This window comes from Thalassophryne amazonica, chromosome 12 (genome assembly GCF_902500255.1).
Source record: "Thalassophryne amazonica chromosome 12, fThaAma1.1, whole genome shotgun sequence".
Lineage (NCBI taxonomy): Eukaryota > Metazoa > Chordata > Actinopteri > Batrachoidiformes > Batrachoididae > Thalassophryne > Thalassophryne amazonica.
The window spans coordinates 71,779,613-71,806,788 of NC_047114.1; the positions used below are offsets into that span (position 1 = coordinate 71,779,613).

General features: G+C 41.8%; 1 protein-coding gene across 1 annotated transcript in view; it reads right to left on the bottom strand.

The window, feature by feature from the left end:
• Positions 1-9,044: 9,044 nt before the first annotated feature.
• Positions 9,045-27,176, bottom strand: part of pigk (phosphatidylinositol glycan anchor biosynthesis, class K) — a 43,886-nt gene continuing 25,754 nt past the window's right edge. Inside the window, exons 8-9 of the mRNA XM_034182599.1 lie at positions 21,315-21,390; positions 9,045-9,569 (exon numbers count right to left, since the gene is read on the bottom strand). Of these exons, the coding sequence (XP_034038490.1) occupies positions 9,453-9,569; positions 21,315-21,390 (193 nt within the window). The 3' untranslated portion in view covers positions 9,045-9,452. The remainder of the gene's footprint in view (positions 9,570-21,314; positions 21,391-27,176) is intronic.

Consider the following 27,176-nt stretch of genomic DNA (forward strand, 5'->3'; position numbering starts at 1 on the left):
ATGTGACCATTAAAAGTGAGAGACAAGTCAATCATGCATTGCAGCTAATTATAAGTCAGACCAGATGTCGTCTCCAACTTCATTTGTTTCTGCATTAAGTAGCAACAGAATGATTGAAATGTAAATAAGGGGAAATAACAAAACCGATATTTGCATGTAAGCTGCCCTGAATAAACGATAAACACTCATTTGCCAAAACCTCCCCATCCAAAATCTGTAATCTGCCATTCAATTATCTTTATGTCAGTCTTATCAGATTGGTAAATACTGTAAAATTGGGAAGTATTCAGTGAAGTCTTTTGTGCTCTGGTTCTGTATTTGGAAATAAATTGTAAACACAGCTGTAATTTAACGAGTTTAGTATTCTCATGGTACACTTTGGTTCAGGTAGGGAAATGGGGGGTGGGGGGGAGAAGCTGGTACTTACTAATAAAAGATTGTTGGGGGTTAATAAATTCCAATAATTAACTCTGTTCAGTCCTAAGAGGCTTTTGCCGAAACCCAGTCATCATCAAATTAAAACTCATTGAAGATGCATTCAGGATGTGTTCTTAAAATCTGGTAAAAATCTAGTAAATTATGTTTAAGTCATCGTACAAAAGAACGTGAGAGTGATGCACACAATGACAGAATACAGTTCTATAGACTTTTTTTGGGCCTCATGGCCAGGAAAGGATAATAAAGTATCACGGTTTTGTGTATGACAACATTCTGGTTAATCATCCTCAACCTTAACGGTGAATAGCAACTAATATTTTACTTTTCAGTCTCTCATCTGGTGTAGTTGTAACATCAGGCTCTGTCATGCTGAAATAATGAGGCATACCCACCTACAAAACCCCACACCAAACTTTAAAACAATAGTTTTTTTTTCCCTCGGCATTTTAACATAGAAGGGGGAAATGTGAACTTTTAGAAAACTTTAGAAAACAGCCATCTGTACTTTAAATATTTTAAATATTAACGTGTCTGATCAAACAAGCAATATTATTAACCTGTATTGACTTTGTCAAATGTACTCACTATTTAAATATAGCATATAGCAGCGAGGGATTACTGTTCTCCTGGTTAATGCATAACATTTTGAGTCGCGATTAAATAGTTTCGGAGTTTTAAGAGAAACAGGAAAAACTTACAAATGTCTATCTGGTTGGATTGAAACATAGTGATGATGGAGAGCAGGAGGAACTGAACTACTGAGACTCAGGAAGTTGGTTAATGTTATTTGTTATACTTACTCAAATAAATTAAAATAAACAACTGAAATAGGACAATTCTAGTGTTTCCTTTAATTTCATAATAATGCAGCAAAAGCAAAGGAATAACCGCATACATACGTCCCAGAGAAAGACAAAATTCCCCTTCATTGTTAAACATTCAGATTTGAGGTTTATTAACATTTTGGAGTGGCAAAGCACTGAATTTGTTCAACATTAAAATTAATCCTCAGGGGTGGGGAAACTGCCTAATAATTGCACACGGGGTGAATGAATGCTTCTTGGGTTTTCAGATTGTTTGGGCCAGTTCCAATTTGCATAAATCAATCTGAAGGGGGTGGGTGCATCTCCCCTGATGAGCATTAATCACATACAGGTGCACAAACAAGTTTATTTATTACAGTACTTACCAACTCTTATGATAAACTTCTAAATAAATCCTATTTAAAAAGGTAATCATATATTATGCTTAGTCCACATAAAGTTCAATATTATACAAATAATTAATTTTTACAAATGCAATAGTAAGAATATTTCATGAAAGATGAAATATTGAATAAAAAACAAAAAATGAAATATTCTTTCCATTGAACAAGTGAAAAAACATTATTTGTTTTATATAACAGCTAAAATAGATTGTCATTTGATATTTATTAATTTATAATCCAGAGAAAAGCGACTTACATTTTGGTGAGTGTCACTGGTCCTTTGAGGTCAACAGAGCAATTAGACCAACACAAATTTTAAGTAGGAGTCCAATTCAATCCAAAATGTTCCCGGTCAACTTGCAAAAACAGTCAGATAGTTCAAAAGCAATCCTGACTATCCATAACTGATGCCGTGCATCGTGTACAGACTGCCATCTGCTTTTCTCAGTCCAGTGAAAAATCGCGACATAAATGTGTCGAGCAGCAGTTCCACGTCACCTAGAGACGTCCCAGCAAATACTGCAAATGCCTCCAGACGGCTTACCGCGTACTGGATTTGCTTTTTGTGCTCGAAGAATGAACAGCTCCCACCATGTTTGTTCTTAAGCCAAGCACCGTTGCTGCTAGTGTGAGCACCCGCAGTGATGGCAGCGTGCAATAGCACAAATCGTATAGTACCAAAATTGCATGCTAAATAGCACTATTGCATGGATAGTGGGACACAATGGCAAATGGTACGAATAATCCATGTCACGTGACATACAAACCACCAATCAAATGACAAGGATCTATTCAGACATTATATAAAATCATTTGTTAGCATAGGGTGCTCCACCCCTGATCTGGAAAGACAAAGCTGTTCAGATCTTTCTGTATATTAAAAGCCAAGTGGCCTCTGTGTACGTGCGTGTGTACAGCTTTGATCACTGGGGACAGCTGACATTTGCCGTTTGGTATGCCTATGTATTTTGGGTCATGTATGAACGCTCCAAAAACAGAAAGTTGACTGGACTAATATTTTTGAGAAATTAGGGATATTAGCTAACAACATTGAACAATTGACACTGATAATTACATTCTGGACTCACACGACATTCCAGCAGGGGGTGGTAAATCATCTATATATTAAAACGCAAGTGTCCTCTGTATACATGTATATGTGTGTGCATGTGCCTTCGAACATGGACAAACCAGGGAGAGCTGACATTTGCAGTTTGGTATGCTTATGCATTTTGGGCCAAAGATCAACGCCACCAAAACTGAAAGTTGATAGAACTAATATTTTTGGAGAAACAACGGATATTATGTAACAAGAGTGAACAATGGACGTTGATAATTACATGCTGGACTCGCACGCCATTCCAAATCATTGTAGAAATTTTGCATAATTTATTACCACCCTTGAAAAATGTCAGTTACCTATTTTACAAACACTACCCAATCTACAGCCCATGGATCCCCACGGGCAACGTGCTAGTTTAATTTATTTTCTGTTCCAGTTAAGAGTCATGATGGAGTTATCCCAGTGATCACTGGGAGAGAGGCAGGGCACACTCTAGACAAGACACCAGGGTGCATATAGACAAAAACATACACCTAATCTTTGGAAGTGGGAGGAACCTGGAGCAGCCAGAGTGGACCCATACAAATTCCACACAGAAAGGACGGGACGAGATCAGAGGACCCTCTTGCTGTGATGCAACAGTGCTAACTGCCCTCTATTCATGTTCGTTACTGGTTATTAATTTGTGTTCCATGTTTTAGAAAATGCTTAATTTATTTGAAAAAGCAACATTAACACAAATCACTGAGTACACATGAAAATCCACAAGGGTGAAGATTTCTGGACATTCCAACACGTCACAAGCAAGCGGTTGGAAGTCCGCCGTCCCCGCTGCAGTGGCAGTCAACGTCACAGAGTGTGCAAGCCATTAAAGGGGTGATATTGTGCGAAAGCTGGATTTAGACTGAAGTTAAATATGTATGGTGTTTATGTTATAAATATTCATGAAGTCCCCAATTCTATGAGTATGCATGTAGAAATTCCTCTGCTGTTGACTAAATTTAGAATTGAAATAGCTCATTATCCGAGACCAAAATATGGCCATCGGGTATTATGCCCATCTGTCCATGCTCAGCATTAATCCAGTCTGATTACAGCTAGGATCTTCAAATTCACAGGGAGCATTACTGGCACTCAAACCTTGGACAACTTTGAAGATGGCTAACCTTGATCTATTTTATGAGGTCAAAAGGCCACATTCCATTTCTTATTTTTATGTTCATAAGGCCGAGGGTATTTTAGCAGTGTTATATTTTTACCTGAAGTCATCAAATATGGCCATCGGGTATTGCAAAGACTTTGCGTCCATTTGTCTGTGCTCAGCATACGTACTATTACTGCCAGTCTTCAAATTCACAGAGAACATTCTTGGGACACAGACCTTGGTTCAGAGATGGCTAACCTTGACCTATTTTAAAAGGTTAAAAATTCACATTGTTTCATTCTATGCCCCTCCCCCTTTTTTTTGGAGGGGCGGAGGTGACAGCCAATCAGAGTAGAGCGACACTGTGACATCCGTGATTGGTCCAGTTAGCTTTGTCATATCTTATCTCAAAGCTAGCTAGAAATAAACACTTCACAAACTGAAAATGCTGTTTTTGGAACCTGCTAACACCTCTAAAGTGATTTACAAGACATTTCATGGACGTTAGCATGGTGATGTCAGACTGGTCTACCTAGCAAACTCTGTTTCTTTGGGTGTAAATATAACCTCTTTGTCATATATTATGTAAAAGGTACCACAAGTAAACACTTCTGAAACTGAAAACGCTATTTTTTTTACCCGATAACACTTCTGGAGTCATTTACAAGACATTTCGCGGACATCAGTGTGCAAGCTAACATCCGCTCTTGTCAAAAGCTCATGTATGCGCATGCGCGCACACACTAAATATTGTTTATGACTGATTGATTGCGGGGCTTTATTGAACATGTACAAACTGTACATAAGAGAACAGGATCTTAATAATTTATATATATATATACACACACACACTTTGTAATTTGCATTTGTTTACTTGGTATCCCAGTGCAAAGAAGGCAGTGCTCATACAGTTGAGGGTATTTTTTAGCATTGCATTTCATTTTAGATTTCTGTGACATATCTAAGCTCAGATCTGGATTATGTCTTAATGTACAGAGCTGAGCCCATCCGCTCTGCCCACACAACTTGTGGGAGGCAGACAGGCGTCCCCTCGCTGAAGGGGTAAAGGACGTGGCAGCTAGCAGCTCTTTTCACTTTAAAGTGGCCGACACAGGAACAGAGACCTGAAAATCTCAATATTTTCTGCTTTATATTATATTTGGTTATAAAGCCTGTTTTTTTAAACAGCTCTAAATTGAGTTAAATTCAGCAGGGTGATGAATGGGGTTAATGTTGGCCCAGTTTCCCACCTGAAGGCGACAGACGAGCGTTTCTTTGCACGGGTGAGGGCAGACACGAGTTGTTGTTTGAGTGTCTGTGACACATTCAGATCATCCTGACAGAGTTCTCTCTGCCGTAATGTGAGACGACTACTCCAATATGGCCCTGTCACCCATTTATTTATTTATTTTGCCACAAGTCAGGTGTGAAAGAAGGCAATGAACTTTATTAGCATAAAGAAACCATAGAGACAGGAGACGAGGGAGTACATCACAGCGGAGAACGGCTCTGCATATTCAGTTTCATCTGCGAGTGTAGAAGTAGAAGCATGAGGCTTTTGAACAAACAAATCCATCTGACACAGGGCTGACTTAATTGTTATTGTAGCTGCTGCCAGGCTTGTATTCACTGAGTACATACAGAAAGACGATCTGTCTTTGAAATTCAAGCACAAAGATTCAAGAACGGGGGGAATACCACTTTTAAAAAAACTTCAGTGGATGTTTGAAATATTTCCAGGATGAAAAAACCCAATGTTCTCAAATAGCATTGATATTGAGGATGCCTTTAATGACTCAGACTATCAGCTTCGCCAGAAATGCCTTCAAGGGTGCAAAAGTAAAAGCATGAGTTGCCTCAAACAGGATTACGAGATAATTACTGAAGCTCAGTGTTTTCAAGAACAGTTAACAAAACAGGCAGTTAAGAAGGCAAATACATTTCGTTTGATTCAATCTCCCACCTTGAATTAGGGCATCAAAATCCAAGTAATTAAGGAAATAAAATGTGCTTGTAAAAGGGAACAAGATTACAGGAAATAAGAAACAAACAGCGGGAATAAGAGTTGCATTAATAACACATAAGGTGAGACAGCGACTGACGCAGCAGCTGTCGTCCGATACATTGGGTTTCATTTCCAACTCAATCTATTTTTCACTTCAGCCATGAGGGAGAGTGACACTGGGCACCTCATGGGCAGGTCGTCACGCCAAGGAGCAGAGATAACCTGGCGCAGATTTAACCTCAAAGCTCTGAGCATCAGTCACTCCCCTGAAAATGAGCCTAATGCAGAATGGTTACACGTGGCTAGAGAGAGAGGAAAACACGTCCCAGTGTTCAGGAGATTCATTGGGGACGGACAGTGACTTACTATGTTATCACTCACTTATCGCTGCTGCAGCGCGAGACATGGAATGGCCGGGGGAAAAGCTGTCCATCACCCAGAACACAATCAGCGGAGTACACGGCTGGGGAGCTAATGGATGTTTCCACAGGGAGGGTAATTTAGAGAATGGAAAAGTGGATGGGCCCATCGCGTGAAATGGGATTATGTGTGATTGTTATCCTTCATAAACGTGATATGACAGATGGGGTGGGGGTGGGGGTGCGTATATGGACAGGGGAGGCATGAAATAGTAATCTCTCCACAGCCCACTCGGAACCAATCAGCCTCCTCTCACCCCACATCTTCTTTTCTGACCAAGCAGACATTCTGAGTAGCACTTAAACAAAAAGGCGACTGCTGAAATATGCAGTGCAGAGTGCCCCGAAAATAAATGAAATTCTTATCAGCAGACTCAATTCAGTGCGTTTTCAGACAAATCAACACAATTATGGAATGGCCTGACAAAACAAAACTTTTATTTTTTTGATGGAGTAAAAATAAATATTTGATTAAGTCCTTCACACAAGAAAAAGTTCCTAAAACAGTTAAAATTTTTGCCAAGCAGCAAACACTATGCCTTTGCCTGTCTGACGTTGACTTTTGAGTTTGAGGGCCCTATTTTAACGGTGGATGTGAATATGAGTCACGTGTCCGATCGCGCAGTGCTATTGAAGCAGCCAGGAATTCCAATGCAAGGCTGGGCGGGTCAGATTTACTGTATTGATTAGGCGTGTTGTCAACCAATCAGTGTGACACCTGTCCTCTTTAAAGCAGAGTACAACAGGTGCACAGTGCTGTGGTTTTGAGAAAGTGGCATATTTTTTCTAGACTTTCATGTATTTTATGAAATAAAGTCACCTCTCCCCAGCAGGGTATTTGTTTTTTATTTTATATCAGCGCCAACAATATTGCTCAACTCTGCAACCTCACATCACAGCCGCCAGTACCACATGGAAACGTTAATGAGGTGTAACGGTTATTGAACATGGCAATGCATATTAACGCTGTCATGTAATTTATCGTGTGGGAACGTGAACATGTAGATTTGTGTGGCCACAACATGGCGGTGACTAGCGAAGATAGATGCAGACAACAAGGGTATGTGCGCTGTGAACCCACTTTTGTAAAGTTTGCCTGAGTGTACCACTTTGCATGCAGTACTAAACCCTTTGACCTAGTATTTGGTGGTCTAAGCTGCAAACACTTTGTGGTGTTGAATGATATCAATGGGTGCATTGATATAATCTGGCTTTTGCACCTGACAACTCATTTTCAGACCAAGACGCACATGAGTGCAAAGGTCTGCTGCGATTTAAAAAGATGCAGATTTAGTAGAAACCATGAATGTTACATGCACTGGTGTGTGCGCCATGAAGATAGGGGCCTTTGTGGGTGTTATTCTTATTACCTCCCCAAGGAGGTTATGTTTTCGGTCGAGTTTGTTTGTCTGTCTGTTTGTCAGCAGGATAACTCAAAACGTTTTGAATGGATTTTGATGAAATTTTGTGGAGTGGTTGGAAATGACAAGAGGAACAAGTGATTAAATTTTAGTGGTGATCCGGATCCACAAATTTTTTAAAGGATTCTTCACCATTGCGGGATAGGGGGAATTTGGACATTCTAGTTTCTAACTCCACAAAAACAAGGCGGAAAACCTTGAAAAAAATTAGGGTGTAACATAGTCAAATGTTCTATCAAACAACAAAGTTTGGTGATGATCGGATCCGGATTCCGGATCTGGTGAACTAGAATATGCAAAAATATAGGGAAAATAGAAAATGTGTCAGTGTGAGGTGACAAATGAAGCTACAGATGCACAACTAACACTAAATTGTAGCTGAATCTGTACTGATTCAGTAAGGTGTCATCAGATTTAATGTAGCTTCAAATGTTATGGAGCTAGATCCAGAAGAAAACTGTGATTACCGAAAAATCATTTTTATACAATAACATTTGAACTAATAACGACATAAAAGTGATTCCAAGTTCTAGTGGTATGTTTTCATGGTCAAGGATGTCAAATATAAAGGAAAGAAAAGTGTATGTATCACAGTTTTGGTTGTAACACTGAATTGTTGAATAGATCACTATGCCAAGGAGGGAATCTCTTTAGGGTCAGTGACCCTATGGCCTTGTTAGTAAACGATGTCAAATACAACACACTGCAAAGAGGAAATCCCTCATGACAAACTATACAGGGCTGGGGAGCACAATGAATTTATTAGATGAAGGACTATCATTTGGCATTATTACATTTTAGTGGCAATGAATATCACTACCCAGATTACTTCACTTAGCAAAAGCAAAGTGATGATGAGTCAGCAGTATACTCAGCAGTGGTTAAGTTCTGGTTCAGTGCACTTCACTGAACAAAGTACACAAGGTGCAAAACCCACTCCGGGGTGTTGATGAATCACGCCTAGGATCCAGAAAACCCAGAGGCTGACATCAGCATCTTACTGTCGCATATATTCTGCTTCGGTGCACTTCACTGAATATATAGAAGGTGCACTTCATTATGTAGCACATGCAACACTTAAAAAATAGTTCTATTTCAGAATTTACTGTTATTTATTTAGAGAAGTGTTTCATAAATGTTAAAAAAATTCATATATTTGCAGTTTAGTTGAATAATAAAATGAATTTTGTCTCTTATTTGTTTTTGTCTATAAGCACATGCAATATCAATATCAGTGCTCAGATGACAGTAGCTTCTGGGAAAGGTGCAAGTTGCAATAAACTGTGAAGCCAAGCGCTAAGGATACATGCTATCCAGTCACAGCAGATGAAACTTTTTTTTTACTACTGAGCAAACATCATTGTTAGACTTTTTTAGGTTCAATGATTCCACAGCATGTAGATGTTATGGCGTCAGTGACCCCATGGCCTTGGCGGAGGTTTGCACTCTCTGAGTGCTTCTAGTTTTTTGTACGAAAACCTAAAAATGGTCACATCCAAAACAATCCCCACACACACACACACACACACACACACACACACACACACACACACACACACACACACACACACACACACACACACACACACGTCCCACTACAAAGAAAACCACAGGACAGCTATGCTGTTGTTGCATTGCACGTCTCCTTTCCATTTTCCAGAAAAAACACAGTCACAAACTGGACCATCTCTCCCATATTTGTCATCTGTTCAGTCTGCTGCATCCTTCGCTCCTGGTAGCATTCACCTCGTACCCTCAGAAGACGTGTTTGAGATGCTTGATGCCATACGTCTGAAAAAACACCAGAAGGATTAGGGTCCACAGGCCCAGGATGAAGCCGTCAGGAGGATGCCAGTCTTTCTGTTTGGGTTTCTGGGGAGTAGGGGAGGGGGTAGAGAGAGGACAGGAGAGAGATTGGAGGTTAATAACAGTGTGTAAATTTCTCCTGTTGAGGCCACCGCCAATGGTTCTGTCATTCACACAGGCAGGGAGGCAAAGAATTACATGTACGCTCATCTTATCTTTAACTCGCCAGCACGCACAGCTTTATGTACGCCGAGCCACTGTGTCACACACAAACACAACTGATCTCACAACAGCGGGTGGTAGAGCTCATCAGTACACCTCCCCTGTCTTGTGTTTGTCCCATTCACTGCCACATCATCACTTTGTGTGTATGATTATACTTTTAAATCCCACCCTGCATTAAACATGCATCTCACAAGGAGCACATTTATATGCTAATGTGGTGGCAATATTCTGCAGAGAGATGAGATTTAACCTCTTACAAAAAAAAACTTCCTACCTCCTCTGCAACATAGCTATAGATTGAGTGTGAGGATGCATTTTGGAGATTTCTGTTATCCCTCGCTTTCCAAGCTGCTATTATCCAGTCAGAAAACCACAAGTCAGAAAAGACATCCCCCAAAGCCGAAACCTCAAGACCTGGCAAAGCGGATGAGCGCACAGCGTGCTTCCCAAGTTTGCCCGAGTCACAACGAGTACACACGGGTATATGAAGGCACAAAGTACAGTAAACCCACTGTGCAAATGTACTTGAGAACCTTCTCCCTCTCCTAACTCCTCTGAGCCCCGCCACAGTACTCAGTGTACATTCAGTCCGACTGAAACACACGTAGCGCTGAAATGCAGAGTTACTCACAAGCTTCAGGAGGAATTAGAGCGTGGCTGACAGCAGGCTGACAGCAGCCTGACATGGCCTGAGCAATTAGCAATGGGAAAAGCAGGTACAGTCATCAGAGTCATTATTACTCCCTCCCACCCCCACCCCCCACACAAAGTCTGATTACTGTATTTTGTGGACTATAAATTGTGCAGTTTTTTTCATGTGTGACTTATTTCTGGCAGCTGCTTATCAATCAAATAATAGTGCGTTATAATCTACAGCCACAAGATATATACTTTGACAGGGTGACATGCCTACTGATGACATGATGGATGAATGCTGGCCCTGCACCCAAGGGCGCTGGATGACCCCCTGCCGGTGGTACAATTGCTTGCATGGTCATCTCAATAATGCACTTTGTTTTTTATGTTAGTCTAGTTTTTCTGTTTCCTGTTTCTTCAGCTTGGTAAAATCTTTGTAAAAATCTTATAACTGTTAGAATGGCCTAAGCTGGGGGTCACCCCTCTGAGTCTGGTCTGCTTGAGGTTTCTTCGTCAACATCATCAGAGGGAGTTTTTCATTAACACTGTCGCCTGTGTGCTTGCTCTAGGGCAGGGGTGGCCAAGTTCGGTCCTCGAGAGCCACCTTCCTGACACTCTTAGTTGTCTCCCTGCTCCAACACACCTGAATCCAATGAAAGACTCGTTAGCAGACTTTTAATGAGCCTTTCATTGGATTCAGGTGTGTTGAAGCAGGGAGAGTGTCAGGAAGGTGGCTCTCGAGGACAGAACTTGGCCACCCCTGCTCTAGGGGTTGGCAAGGTTAGACCTTACTTGTGTGAGGTGCCTTGAGGTAGCTTTGTTGTGATTTGGAACTATCTAAATGAAATTAATTGAACTGAAGATGGCATCATTCACACACACGTGACAAGCCGCTCCTACAACCCCTGGCAAAAATTATGGAATCACCGGCCTCGGAGGATGTTCATTCAGTTGTTTAATTTTGTAGAAAAAAAGCAGATCACACACATGACACAAAACTCAAGTCATTTCAAGTGGCAACTTTCTGGCTTTAAGAAACACTATAAGAAATCAAGAAAAAAAGATTGTGGCAGTCAGTAACGGTTACTTTTTTAAACCAAGCAGAGGAAAAAAATATGGAATCACTCAATTCTGAGGAAAAAATTATGGAATCATTCTGTAAATTTTCATTCCCAAAACTAACACCTGCATCATATCAGATCTGCTCATTAGTCTGCATCTAAAAAGGAGTGATCACACCTTGGAGAGCTGTTGCACCAAGTGGACTGACATGAATCATGGCTCCAACACGAGAGATGTCAGTTGAAACAAAGGAGAGGATTATCAAACTCTTAAAAGAGAGTAAATCATCATGCAATGTTGCAAAAGATGTTGGTTGTTCACAGTCAGCTGTGTCTAAACTCAGGACCAAATACAAAAAACATGGGAAGGTTGTTAAAGGCAAACATACTGGTAGACCAAGGAAGACATCAAATCGTCAAGACAGAAAAGTTAAAGCAATATGTCTCAAAAATCCAAAAATGCACAACAAAACAAATGAGGAACGAATGGGAGGAAACTGGAGTCAACGTCTATGACTGAACTATAAGAAACCGCCTAAAGGAAATGGCATTTACATACAGAAAAGCTAAACGAAAGCCATCATTAACACCTAAACAGAATAAACAAGGTTACAATGGGCTAACGAAAAGCAATCGTGGACTGTGGATGACTGGATGAAAGTGATATTCAGTGATGAATCTCAAATCTGCATTGGGCAAGGTGATGATGCTGGAACTTTTGTTTGGTGCCGTTCCAATGAGATTTATAAAGATGATTGCCTGAAGAGAACATCTAAATTTCCACAGTCATTGATGATATGGGGATGCATGTCAGGTAAAGGCACTGGGGAGATGGCTGTCATTACATCATCAATAAATGCACAAGTTTACGTTGATATTTTGGACAATTGAAAGGATGTTTGGGGATGATGAAATCATTTTTCAAGATGATAATGCATCTTGCCATAGAGCAAAAACTGTGAAAACGCTCCTTGCAAAAAGACACATAGGATCAATGTCATGGCATAGGGTCAATGTCAACGAGCAGATCTGATTTGATGCAGGTTTTAGTTTGGGGGATGGAAATTTACAGGGTGATTCCATAATTTATTCCTCAGAATTGAGTGATTCCATATTTTTTTCCTCTGCTTGGTCTAAAAAAGTAACCGTTACTGTCACAATCTTTTTTTCTTGATTTCTTATAGTGTTTCTTAAAGCCAGAAAGTTGCCATTTGAAATGACTTTAGTTTTGTGTCATGTCTGTGATCTGCTTTTTCCACAAAATTAAACAACTGAATGAACATCCTCCGAGGCCGGTGATTCCATAATTTTTGCCAGGGGTTGTATATACTGATTTGAATGAAGTATTGTCTGATCCACACTCCACAGCAGAAGGCAGCAATAATGTTTCTTTGTTTTTGTCTGTTTTTGGTGGCAGTGGACTTCAGAAGATGGAATTCCCATCACCCGTCCAAACCCAGTTACAATCAATGGAACTGAGGTCGGCAATGTAGACTACTACAAGTACCACATAGACAACAATTTTCAATTTCAATTTATTTTCATTTATATAGCGCCAAATCACAACAGAGTTGCCTCAAAGCACTTCACACAGGTAAGGTCTAACCTTACCAACCCCCAGAGCAACCGTGGTAAGGAAAAACTCCCTCTGAGGAAGAAACCTCAAGCAGACCAGACTCAAAGGGGTGACCCTCTGCTTGGGCCATGCTACAAACATAAATTACAGAACAATTCACAGACGAATATACAAGAAATGCTGTTGGCGCACAGGACAGGAGGATCGCCAACACGAATACACCTCCCATCTCTGGATGGAGCTGCACCTTAAACAGAGAGAAAAAACAGAATCAGACATCAGAAAGACAAAAAAATACTGTATAATTTGCCAGCATTAAACAACAAGAAAAACAGATAAATACTAAGGTGATCGCCGGCCGCTAGCCTTAAACTACACTAAAGTTGAGGCCGCAGCCCGCTCCAATTACTAATAAATGAATTAAAAGAGTAAAAAGCATAAAACAAAATTGTACCAGTATGCTAGCCATATGAAAGGGAAAATAAGTGCGTCTTAAATTGTAAATGGACTGCATTTATATAGCGCTTCTCCATCTGAATCAGACGCTCAAAGCGCTTTACAATTATGCCTCACATTCACCCCGATGTCAGGGTGCTGCCACACAAGGTGCTCACTACACACCGGGAGCAATAGGAAATTAAAGGCCTTGCCCAAGGGCCCTTAGTGATTTTCCAGTCAGGTGGGAATTTGAACCCATGATCTTCTGGACTCAAGCCCAACACTTTAGCCACTAGACCATCACGTCCCAAAACTTAAGTCTGGACTTGAAAGTCTCCACAGAATCTGACTGTTTTATTGATGCAGGGAGATCATTCCACAGAACAGGGGCAAGATAAGAGAAAGCTCTGTGACCCGCAGACTTCTTATTCACCCTAGGGACACAAAGTAGTCCTGCACCCTGAGAATGTAAAGCCCAGGACGGCACGTAAGGTTTAATTAGGTCAGCTAGGTAGGGAGGTGCCAATCCATGAATAATTTTATAGGTTAGTAGCAGAACCTTAAAATCTGATCTCACTGGGACAGGAAGCCAGTGAAGGGATGCCAAAATGGGTGTAATGTGGTCGAACTTTCTGCTTCGTGTCAAAAGGCTGGCTGCAGCATTTTGAACCAATTGGAGACCCCTAATGCTAGACTGCGGTAAACCAGAAAATAGAACATTGCAGTAGTCCAATCTAGAAGAGACAAATGCATGGATCAGGGTCTCAGCATCAGCCATAGACAGGATGGGACAAATCTTCGCTATATTTCGCCGGTGGAAGAAAGCAGTCCTAGTAATATTTCTAATGTGGAGGCCAAAGGACAACGAAGGATCAAAAATTACCCCAAGGTTCCTCACTTTGTCAGTGTGATGGACTGGACAGTAAACACAGATGCTGTGTATAAGAAAGGTCAGAGGCGACTGTACTTCCTCAGGAGGCTCAGATGTTTCAATGTCTGCAGAAATATGTTGCAGATGTTTTACCACTCGATGGTCTCCAGCATCATCTTCTATGCTGTAGTGTGCTGGGGCAGCAGGCTGAAGGCAGCTGAAATGAACAGATTCAACAAGCTCATCAGTTGAGCTGGCTCTGTCCTGAGGGTTGAGCTGGAGTCTGTGGTGGTGTCAGAGAGGAGGATGTTGAGGAAACTGCTCAGCATCCTGAACAGTACCTCCCACCCTTGTATGCCACACTGATGTTCTGTCAGAGCAGCTTCAGCCAGAGTGAGACCACTGAGGTGCACCACTGAATGCCACAGGTCTTTCCTATCTGTGGCAATCAGACTCTATAATTCCTCCCCCGTCTGCAAGATGAATACATAAGGAACAGTGTTATTTAGTTACTCAGAATTATATGCAATATTGTCAAGCATCTTGTACAAATGTCTTTTTAAAAAAAACACTGTTCACTGTTTACTGTCAGTGTTTTGGTACTGTGGGAAAATAATTTCCTTGGGGATAAATAAAGTTGATCTTATCTTAATGCACCATTAAGCTGGATGCCAACCACCGTAAAACAAGATCTAAATGAGAACATGATGGGCCTTAGAGAACGAGCAAAATTAATGTCTTGCTCTCAACTGAAGGACCACACTCTTGAATAAAGACAGAAAATAACCGTCATACTTGTCATACACTGTACTGTATATTTGGTTCTGGTTTAGCACATAAAAAAATGCATGTTACTTTTTAAAAAGTCTGGAAAGGAAACTTTTAGTTATAAACTTAATGACAAAACTGCTGACATGAAGATGGGGACAGGAACTGAGAATTTAACATCCAAAGGAAGAAATGGAAAGAGATCTCGAGTGCCTGGAAAAGACGGCTGAGACGTAGCATCTATGGAAGCAGTTGTTCTTGGAGACAATGGAATACTAAGTGTATGTGTGCAAGCCCCTTGGGTAAGGAAGAGCAGAGGGAGAGACACTTTGAATGTGACAGAAAGCCACATCAGCACACCCAACAGAGGGAAGAGCATATGTCAAGGGAGGTGAGGAAAACAGGGGAAATTTGGCAAATACAGGAATGCATGCATGCATAAAGTTGGTGGAAGATGTGAAGCCTCGAGCTTAAGGATGATGGAAAACAAACAGGTTATCCTAATTAATTTTAAAAAACAAGGATATGATCCAAACTGTGACAAACAAGAAACCTTAAATCTCCTATCACAAAGATATGAGTCGTTTTCAACTTGCACACAAAACACACAAGGAGAAGAATAGACGGAAGGAAATTAGTCACAGAATGACAGAAACGGCAGCAGGAGGCAATCGTTTACCGACTTTCAATGACAGAACGATTCACATCCTCTTGTCAAGGACAGGGACCTATACTTAAGCAGTCCACCGCCATTACATGCGCTTTGTGTTGCATATTCAATTCACCAGTAAAATCAATTAACGGCTACTCATCTAATTGATCTGAGCTAATTAACATGACCATGCTAGCGGTCATTGAGGGAGGTCTGGAATGCCCTGCCAAACACTACCACTCCGAGGTCAAACCTGTAGTGATTTATGTGCAGAGCCAAATGGCAGAAGAGCAGCAGTTGTGGATTTCCAGGACAGGCCACTGCACTGCCTTGACATTTAAGCCACGGTCAAAGCAGAACAGGCATTATTCTCTCATAAACCAGGTTGTGTTTCAGCAGAGGAAGAGACTATGCGTACTGTTTGTAATGAGCAATCACAAGTGACACAACAAAACAATCTAACTGATATTTCATTAAATACAAGCAAGATCTTCCAATGAGTTTGGCCTGTGTGCTACATAATGTCAACATCTACTTTTGAAGTATCTGTCACATTTTGAGAGCAAGAACGGGGATTTGGCAAGGAAAGGGGAGTGAGTCAAAGCAGTAATTTTCCCCATTTCCATTTTCAATTCATTGATGCCACATGGCTCAGATTCAAGTTGGCAAAGGAACAAATAATTTGACGCCAGAGACCCAGGGTTGGGGTGAGGGCATATAAGCGAAAACTAATAACAGCAGCCCTTCTGAATCACTTCCACAACCAACCACATTGTGATTAGGTGCTGGCAATGTGAAGAGATGTGCCAGTTTTGGAAGAGCTGGCAGAAAGAGCAGCCTATCCCTACAGTCACCACGCGCTGAGACAACTGCCATTGGAGACCAGGCATTAATCAACTCCTCACATGCACAATGAAATATGTAGATGCCATTCAGCAAAGTCACATATATAACCTTCTCAATCAATGTCATGGCTTTCCTGCTGCAAGCCATCACCCAGTCTACTGGCAAGCACGCAAGCAAACACACAAACAAAAAAAGCTTCCTTAGGAGATAAACAAGGGATCCATTTTTTGGACATCAAGTCTGATGAAATTCAATCAGACTGAATTCTTTAGCCCAGTGGTACCAACAAGGCGCAGCATGAAAACAAAGACGTCTCAGTGAAAACTGCACACAAATATGAAGACTAATCGAAACAAACAGACTTGTCAATATGCTTGATGGACACTGGTCATTCTGCTGCAGTGGAGATGACCTATGGCGAGGAGGAAAGAGATGAGTTAGTCTGTCAGAACTCCCATCTTTAAATCAGCAGGAGCACCAGCCGATAATCGAAATCTCTGGCAGGGTTGCTGGGTTGATGAGTGTGTTTTTGTGTTGTACGTGTGGATGCATTTAAGAAGTGTGAGAGGATGGGAGGGGGGTGTTAAAAAGAGACAAAAAAAAAGAATATTTAGGAGGATGAACAGACAGAAACGAAAGAAAGGGCAAAAATTCCAGGATTAATGGAGCGTCTCTGCAATACAGGGCTCGCTTCTGTGTACTGAAAATTACAAACATGTTTATGGGGTCCTCTTTTGTGAAGAAGCGTCGATTTGAAAATGACTTGTGCTCTCTAGGCTTCTGAAGCTGTGCTCAACTAATTTCCCAGAGTGCCAGTGGGTGCAGAGACCCCTCCTGTTTCCAATCACAGCACTCAATAAACGTCTGACAGGGCTCAGGCCTGTGGTCGGCTTTATTTCTCTGAACCAAGTGACTTCTTTGTTCAATCTAAAGCCAATGTCAGCCAACAACTGCTGCCAGTAGCGTGGCACTCAGACTTTAAATAAACTAAATACAGAAAGAGAAATAAATACATAGGACAAAAGAAAAGAGCTAGTGAGAAGAAGCGAAAACTATTGAGAAAAAGATGTGTGAGAGAGATAAAGAGGGAGAAAGAGGGAGATAAATATAGAGAAGTGGAGGAGATAGAGATAAACTGATAGCAAAAAAGATTGATACATAGGGATAGAGAGTGATGATAGAAAGAGAAAGAGATAAAGCAAGAGATAGAGAGAAAGAGATGTAGATAGAGACAAAGAGATGTGAAAGATAGAGACAAACATAAATCAATATCAAAAGAGAGAGTGAGTGAGACAGACGGTTGGAAAGGTAGAACAATACAGACACAACTAAGTGAGAAAGAGACACTGATTTGACCATTTGCTCAAATAAGATGTCCTTGTACCAGCACCGATTACTTAATGATGGAAAATAAAAGTCATCACTGAAAATCCATTTTCATCTTAAGTAATCATCGGCCACTAACTCCCCTCTGGTTGCGGTTACAGAGCTCTGTACGTCGAAACGATGACACACAGGAACAGTTCCTTTCCACAGGCCGTCACACTGATGAACAATTTAACCTGCCATAAAACTCACTAATTCACATACCACATGTACAACTTCAATCTGTCTGTTACACACATTTTTATTGCACATTTTGTTTTACTTGCAGATTTTATTTGCACATTTTTACTGTGAATTATTCAGTGTTTAGTGTATATTTATACATGCTCGTACAGAGAGTGCAGCGCAAACCGAAGTCGAATTCCTTGCATTCTTGTTAATTACTTGACGAATAAAAGCTATTCTGATTCTGGCAAGTGGAGCAACTAGGCTGTCCCATTTCAAAGGCTGCTTCAAAAGTGGTCAAAGTGTACAGCCTTCTTTCTCCCCAAAACAAAGGATATAATAGGTGTATCTGGCCCAAACAATCCCATGAGGTATTTGCACACCGCCACCACCAAGTCAAAATGGCTGGTAAATGAAAAAAAAAAAAAAAGACAAAAGGACACTTTTGGGCTCTCCTATGCACAATTGTAATTAAGCAATGCTTATAAGAATAAATAAATACTATTTTTTTTAAATAAATTATGGGTTATGCTCACTATGCTACTTGCCCCATGCAGCTGTCAAGGTTGCCAGCCAACAGGGGGTAGGTGCGGGGAAACGTAATAACATAAGAGTAAAATGCTCCGTAGGCTCGACAGTCTAATTTCAAAAGAGTTTGTTCCAGCCTTCGCTGTCTCTAAGGTCTGAAACCTGAAAAGGTTCATGGGACATACGAGGTCTGTCCGGTGTGGCGGCACAGGAAAAACACCTCTGTGTTGATAACCATTTGTAAAATCCAGGCGGCTTTTGATGGCTTTCAGTGGAGTGAGTATATGAGAAATTGTTTAACAGCTGGACATGTTCCAACTTGTCCTTAAGGCTTCCAACGGAGGTGTTTTTCCTGTGGCGGAGCGTCGCGGCGGCTGCGAGCCGACGCTGCAATCCGCCCGCACGTCTTTCATTAAAAAATCTCCTTTAACAGTGGAATATCCGGATAAAATGCTGAAACCGACTTCTTCTGAAACTTCTCTGTTCTCTCACGATGTCCTGGATCAATAGAGCCTGAAATGTGGAGGTTTTCAGCTTGAAACAGGCTGACGACGGCGCCTGGGAGTGCTGCGCGACGTCTCGCACCGTGGGAAGTCCTTAAAGCGACAGTATCACCTCAAAATCTCTCATCAGCCGTTAAAATTTTCACCGAAAACCAGCTTAATTTTTCGAACCGTGTCCACTTCGATGTGTCTCACAGGTTTAGAAAAAATTTTGATCAAACAAAGCGCCAGTCTCTCAGCAACTTCTCAGACAAAGGAATTCCGATAAGGGGCTGGACGACTCCTCCCACAAGGAGTGCTCACAGGCGAATGATGTCACCGACAGGCGTGGAAAAACTCACGCATGCGCACTAGGGTTCAAGCATGTCTGACGTAGAAACATATGAATGAAATCCATATAGTTTTTGAAAAAAATAAAAAGGACCTATACTTTATTGACAGCCCTCATATATATATATATATATATATATATATATATATACATACATACACTCAACAAAAATATAAACGCAACACTTTTGGTTTTGCTCCCATTTTGTATGAGATGAACTCAAAGATCTAAAACGTTTTCCACATACACAATATCACCATTTCCCTCAAATATTGTTCACAAACCAGTCTAAATCTGTGATAGTGAGCACTTATCCTTTGCTGAGATAATCCATCCCACCTCACAGGTGTGCCATATCAATATGCTGATTAGACACCATGATTAGTGCACAGGTGTGCCTTAGACTGCCCACAATAAAAGGCCACTCTGAAAGGTGCAGTTTTGTTTTATTGGGGGGGGATACCAGTCAGTATCTGGTGTGACCACCATTTGCCTCATGCAGTGCAACACATCTCCTTCGCATAGAGTTGATCAGGCTGTCAATTGTGGCCTGTGGAATGTTGGTCCACTCCTCTTCAATGGCTGTGTGAAGTTGCTGGATTTTGGCAGGAACTGGTACACGCTGTCGTATACGCCGGTCCAGAGCATCCCAAACATGCTCAATGGGTGACATGTCCGGTGAGTATGCCGGCCATGCAAGAACTGGGACATTTTCAGCTTCCAAAAATTGTGTACAGATCCTTGCAACATGGGGCCGTGCATTATCCTGCTGCAACATGAGGTGATGATGTTCTTGGATGTATGGCACAACAATGGGCCTCAGGATCTCGTCACGGTATCTCTGTGCATTCAAAATGCCATCAATAAAATGCACCTGTGTTCTTCGTCCATAACAGACTCCTGCCCATACCATAACCTCACCGCCACCATGGGCCACTCGATCCACAACATTGACATCAGAAAACTGCTCACCCACACGACGCCACACACGCTGTCTGCCATCTGCCCTGAACAGTGTGAACCGGGATTCATCTGTGAAGAGAACACCTCTCCAACGTGCCAAACGCCAGCGAATGTGAGCATTTGCCCACTCAAGTCGGTTACGACGACGAACTGGAGTCAGGTCGAGACCCCGATGAGGACGACGAGCATGCAGATGCGCTTCCCTGAGACGGTTTCTGACAGTTTGTGCAGAAATTCTTTGGTTATGCAAACCGATTGTTTCAGCAGCTGTCCGAGTGGCTGGTCTCAGACGATCTTGGAGGTAAACATGCTGGATGTGGAGGTCCTGGGCTGGTGTGGTTACACGTGGTCTGTGGTTGTGAGGCTGGTTGGATGTACTGCCAAATTCTCTGAAACGCCTTTGGAGACGGCTTATGGTAGAGAAATGAACATTCAATACACGAGCAACAGCTCTGGTTGACATTCTTGCTGTCAGCATGCCAACTGCACGCTCCCTCAAATCTTACGACATCTGTGGCATTGTGCTGTGTGATAAAACTGCACCTTTCAGAGTGGCCTTTTATTGTGGGCAGTCTAAGGCACACCTGTGCACTAATCATGGTGTCTAATCAGCATCTCGGTATGGCACACCTGTGAGGTGGGATGGATTATCTCAGCAAAGGAGAAGTGCTCACTATCACAGATTTCGACTGGTTTGTGAACAATATTTGAGGGAAATGGTGATATTGTGTATGTGGAAAAAGTTTTAGATCTTTGAGTTCATCTCATACAAAATGGGAGCAAAACCAAAAGTGTTGCGTTTATATTTTTGTTGAGTATATATAACGTAAAACAAAAATGTTTCAACTGACCCGTTCCTTACCTGATGAATGATCTCAGACACAGGCAGCTGGTCCACAAAGGAGTGAGTCTGTTTTTGTTGCTCCCCATCCACAGGTCTGAAAGCACACACAGAGCAAAGGTGCAGTTATCTGGAGTGAGTACATTGCAGTGCCCTGGTGGAGGAGGGGGGTTAAAGTACTGAACCACATATGCTTGGTTACACAGGTTTGATTCCCAACATAGGTGACCTATGCTAAATGTCTCTCCTTACCACTTTACCGGTGTCGCAAACCGAATAGACCGAAATCGGTCCGCCTTTTGCATCTGCACGTGCGTCATTTCAGACCACAGCAGCACGTCTAAGTCTCTTCACCCAAAGCAATCAAATGAATTAAAGGGGATAGAGAATCAAAATCATCTTTTTCATGTTTTTGGTGTTAGTTCAGCGTCTCCCCGCTGTGGGAAATACACACGAAGTGCCAGCAAGTTTCAGAACCTCTATTTCAAGTATTTCTCCTTTTTTGAATTGCCCCTAGAAAACAGGCCAATCCGTTTTTGAGAGAAAAGTTACGTCACTTTTTCACCAATAGCCCCCCCCCCCACACACACACACACACACCCCCTTTCACACACGCCCCTTCGAAATTAATTATTCGTAAGGTTGTGCCCACCCATTCCTACCACTGGAAGAGGAGCAATGGCGAGCTACAGGTGTGCCTTCCCAGGCTGTCATAGCGGACTACGATCTTTACATATTCTTCCCACGGAAAGCAATGTACGCGATCAATGGCTTTTATTCATTTTTAACCGCATCCCCAGTACATACAACTGCCGACTATTTCTTTGCTCTGCGCATTTCACAGAGGACTGTTTCACAAACCTTGCACAATTTCGAGCTGGCTTCAGTCGGCATTTAATACTCAGTAGAGGGTCAGTTCTGACTTTGCGACAAAATCAACCCCAGCAATCAGTACAGCCTGTAAGTATCACATTTTCTTTTGTTTTAAATTTGTTTTTAAATTTATTTCGGATCATTTTTTTTTTTATTATCATTATTATTTTGTGACTGGACTTTATGTCACAGTCAGCCTCTGGCTGACTTCATGTTGGTGGGCGAGGAACAAGATTTATCACTCAACAGCAATGTTGAAACATGATCTGTTAAATAAGTTAGTGAAGATTACTGTCGTCTCGTTTTCGCTACAACGCACTCAACTTTTGTTCAGAATCAGCTTCTTATCACTGGTAACAACGCAGATTTCCTCTCACTCAAACCCGCAGCTTCACAGTGCTTTAAACCATTGTCCACAGACTTCAATAGCGACACAAGTGCAGCAAAATGAAACGAGTCATTGGATAAATGCTGGGCTTTGTCCCGCCCATCGGAGGCTCTGTGTGTCTGGGGGTCTATGGGGCAGTGTGCTGGCCTCGGCTGGCCCGGACGCCCAGCTTCTGCATGATGATTGGATGATCTGTCTGAGGCTGAATCCAGTTTTGATTGACAGCGAAATGAGCGAATCAGCAATTTTCATTCTGTTCTGAGTTGAACCGGAGATTTTCCTAATCCTCTTAGCGGCATTTTCAGTGAGAGCAAGGGCAGCCAATCAAACAACGGCAACCGATCAGCGCCAACATCTACGTGCATTTCATAATGAGGTTGCCAAATGAGCTCCGAAACGACGCCATTAAAAGCAAACGAGGCATTCTAAACTCAGCATAGTAACATAGCTGTTTCAGAGAGCCTTTTAGGAAGGTTCTGAGCCATTACAGACCCAACCAATTTTTTTTGGGCTACATATCACATCACAGAACAAGGATTAATGCCCCATTCAACCTCTCTCTATCACCTTTAATGGGATTATTAACCATCAGATGATAAAGGTAAAACCTCTTAAATCATTCTAAAGTCAGTTTTAAGCAGGAATGAGGCGAAATTCTGTGACGCTTTGAAACGTCCAACGCGCAGTGAACGCTATCAACTAGCAGCTCGTTTAGCCACGGCGCTCTGATTGTTTCCCCCTCCTTTTATGATGAAATAATGCTGAATTAATGTGGAAATGATTGTAGTACAAAAGCTTCAGATATGTGTCGCTGCGATAGATGATGACTGGTGTGCAGTTTGAAGCAGAAATTAGGTGTTAATCTGTGAACCGGGTTATCAGGGGGGACCAATTTTAGGGGGACCATTTGGTCTGTGACACCGTTTTTTTTTTTAAATCAGTGCCTCTAAAATAAAGGCCAGGAATAAAGACCAGATGTCCCCCACTAATATTGAAAGGGATAAAGTAAATTGCACTTAGAAAACCCTTAGGCTTTTGTTATGTGGAACACCATTATTCCATTATACAGAAAAGCTATCAGAAAGACAGACTCCTGCGTTTCTGTTGGGGCATGTGCAGCGAAAGTAAAAGTGATTGGCAGATCATTTCAGAGTCTAGTCAATGATTTGCAGAGAAAGTGATGCAAATGAACCTAGTTTCCCCACCAATAAAATGCAAAAATAAATAAATAAATATCCTTTTTAGAAAAACATGTATCAGAAAAGCCAGGTTTGAAAATAATGGACTGCAGCAGAATAGATTCCGTGTGTAATAAGTACATAACTACTTCATACAAAATAATGCTGGGTAAACAAACCACAAACATGAGTCAATTTTGAAGTGATCATTCAATCCAAATTTACACGAGCTTCGTCTTGAAGGAACAGCAATTCCTGCTGAACAGATGCTGCAGAATACAGAAGCAAGTATTCTGGTACTCACTGACATTTGAATCTTCCCTGATTTAATCCAGAAGATGTAGGTCAGTCGGCGCCCTCTGAACTTATGTGAAATGGTTGTGATATGAACTTGTATCTCTAATATCTTGGGTCTGTGACAATTTGGTGTCTAATATTTGCTTGTTGACAACAACAGATACAAGGACAAGCACATACAGATGATGGACATGCTGTCCTTTGACCTACACACTAGAGATATTACGAGGACTGCTTTCTTACACCTGCGAAACACAGCCATCCTGTTTATGGCTGATGAAGAGACCCTGATTCATGCATTAATCTCTTCTAGATTGGACTACAGCAATGTTCTGTCTTCTGGTTCTATTTTCTGGTTTACCGCAGTCCAGCATTAAGGGTCTCCAAATGGTTCAAAATGCTGATGCCACAGTTTTGACAGAAAGCAGAAAGTTCAATCATATTACACCCATTTTGGCATCTCTTCACTGGTTTCCTGTTACTAACCTATAAAATTAGTCACGGACTAGCACCTTCCTACTTAGCTGACCTAATTAAATCCTACGTACCAGCCCGGGCTCTGCGTTCTCAGGGCGCAGGACTGCTTTGTGTCCCTCGGGTGAATAAAAAGTCTGCATGCCACAGAGCTTTCTCTTATCATGCACCTGTTTTGTGGAATAACCTCCCTACAAAGATAAAACAGTCAGATTCTGTAGAGACATTTAAGTCCAGACTTAAGACATATCTATTCAAGAACAAGAACAGCTAAAGAGAAAACAAACGTGCTACAACTCAAACATTCATAGACAACCAATCCCAACATACCAACCACAGGTCCCACAAAACAATAACAATTAAAAGCCTCCAGGATGAAGGTGGAGCAGCTGGCAGAATGGTGCAACAAACACAAACTCTTCCTGAATGTTGAAAGACAAAGGAAATGGTCAGACTTCAGGAAGGCCCATGCTTAGCACCACCAGCCTGCCCCCCCAAAAAAAAAAAACATAGGTGGTGAGGTTGTGGAGAGGGTCAACATCATCAAGTTAATGGGTGCACACCTGGCGGACGACCTGTCATATCAACCAACGCCATGCCCATCATAAAGAAGACACAACAGCGACTATAACCCCTCTCAAAGGTAAAGTAGATCAGCCTACCCATTCTAGCCCTCACCACCTCCTACAGGGACACTATGAAAAGTGTTCTGATCTACTGCATCATGGCCTGATTTGGAACTTGCACAGCATCCTAAAACAGCTGAACAGGTTTGTGAGAACAGCAGAGAAAAGCATTGTTGTTCCCGTCCCATCTCTGCTGGAGATCATCACTCACCGTTGCATCCATAGAGCTTCCAGCATCATCAAAGACTTCTCCCACCCCTTACATGGACAGTTTTCCCTCCTGCCATCAGGAATAAGGTGCAGGAGCATCTACACCAGGACCACCAGGTTCCTCATCAGCTTTGTTTCTCAAGCTGTGTGGAATTTGAACACTATTGCATCCCCCGCCCCATTTCCACTGCTACCACCACTGTTACAATAAAACGTGACACAAACAAATACAGACACCCCTCCGTGATGAGGCTTCAACACGGAGGCGCTGTTGCTGCACCATCAGCTTCGTGCCGATGAATTTCGCCGCCACTCTTTTCATGGCAAAATCTTCTTTCACAGTGGAATGTGCCGAAAAAGTGCTGATGTCCACCTCTTCCGCAATTTCTCGGATAATCACATGACGGTCCCACATCACCACAGAGTTCAGTTTGGAAATGATCCAGTCGTTTCAGCATGCTGATGCCGACCGGAGCGCGGCGCGCTCTCCACCGTTGTGCGGACGTCTTTAAACTGGTTGTACCGCTCCTTAATCTGTGTGATGCCCAGAGGATCGTCACCAAAAGCCGTCTGAATAATCCGAATGGTTTCCACCTGGCTGTGGCCCAGTTTCTGGCAAAATTTGATGAAGTCGCGCTGCTCCAGTTGTTCCGCCATTTCCTTGCAAAGAAAAAAAACGATGAGCAACTCCACCCATCCTCACACAAAGGCTGCTTACAAGCAAATGACGCAACCGACAGGCGTAAAAAAAAAAAAAAAAAAATCACATGCGCACAAAGGTTCAAGGTTGGCTCATGCAAGCACACGTGATTCAAATCCATCAGGTTTTTGAAAAAAATAAAAAGGTTAGATACTTTTCTATATATACATACACACACACACACACACACACACACACACACACACACACACACACACACACACACTGGGGAAAATAAGTATCTGATCCCCTGTCAGTTTTGCAGGTTTTCTCACCTACAAAGAATGGACTGTCTTATTATTAATTTATTTGTTTTTGTGTTTGCTTTGTAATTTTTTTTAATTCTACTGTGTTTTATCTTTTTATTGTGCTTTTCTTGATTTAATTTTGATTTGAAATTATTTTGTGTTGTTATGAATTGTGTGACGCGCCTTGGGGCAACTTTGTCGTGAGTTGGTGCTGTATAAATTAATAAATTGAAATTGAACATGTTTCAAAAAAGCTGGGACAGTGGTATGTTTACCACTGTGTTACATCGACTTTCCTTCTAACAACACTCAATAAGCGTTTACAATGGCACAACTAAACCCTGGCGCATGTCCGTGTAATTCCTGCGAGACAAACTTCTTGATATTTTAGATAAACTTTTACTGTGCCTAGCGTGAAACCTGGATGCCAAGCTGTGTGTCACTATGCTGTTGCTACACGAACAGCACAGATCTCCACCCAGGACAATCGGATGCAACTGCTTTGGCCCAGTGTAGCCCAGACATATCTCTGTGTAACTCCAGGCAGGTGATCTCTTATCAATATCTCATAATAACTTTTCTGTTGAAAATTGGATGCAGAATTGTGCTTCTTCATGGCCACTAAGCTGTTCTGACCTAAGCAGGATAGTACCTTTCCCTAGACTGGGGATACCGGCGCTGTATAACGTAACAGCCAGGCCTCGCTTGCACGGCTGCAGCTGGTTCAGAATGCTGCAGCCTGTCTTTAAACTGGATCCTGGAAGCATGACCATATTTCACCCATTCTTTCTTCCCTTCACTGGTTGCCAGTTTGATATCGTAGTGATTTCAAAATTTTATTGTTTGTTTTTAAATGTCTCAATGATCTTGCCCCACGTTATCTGTCTGA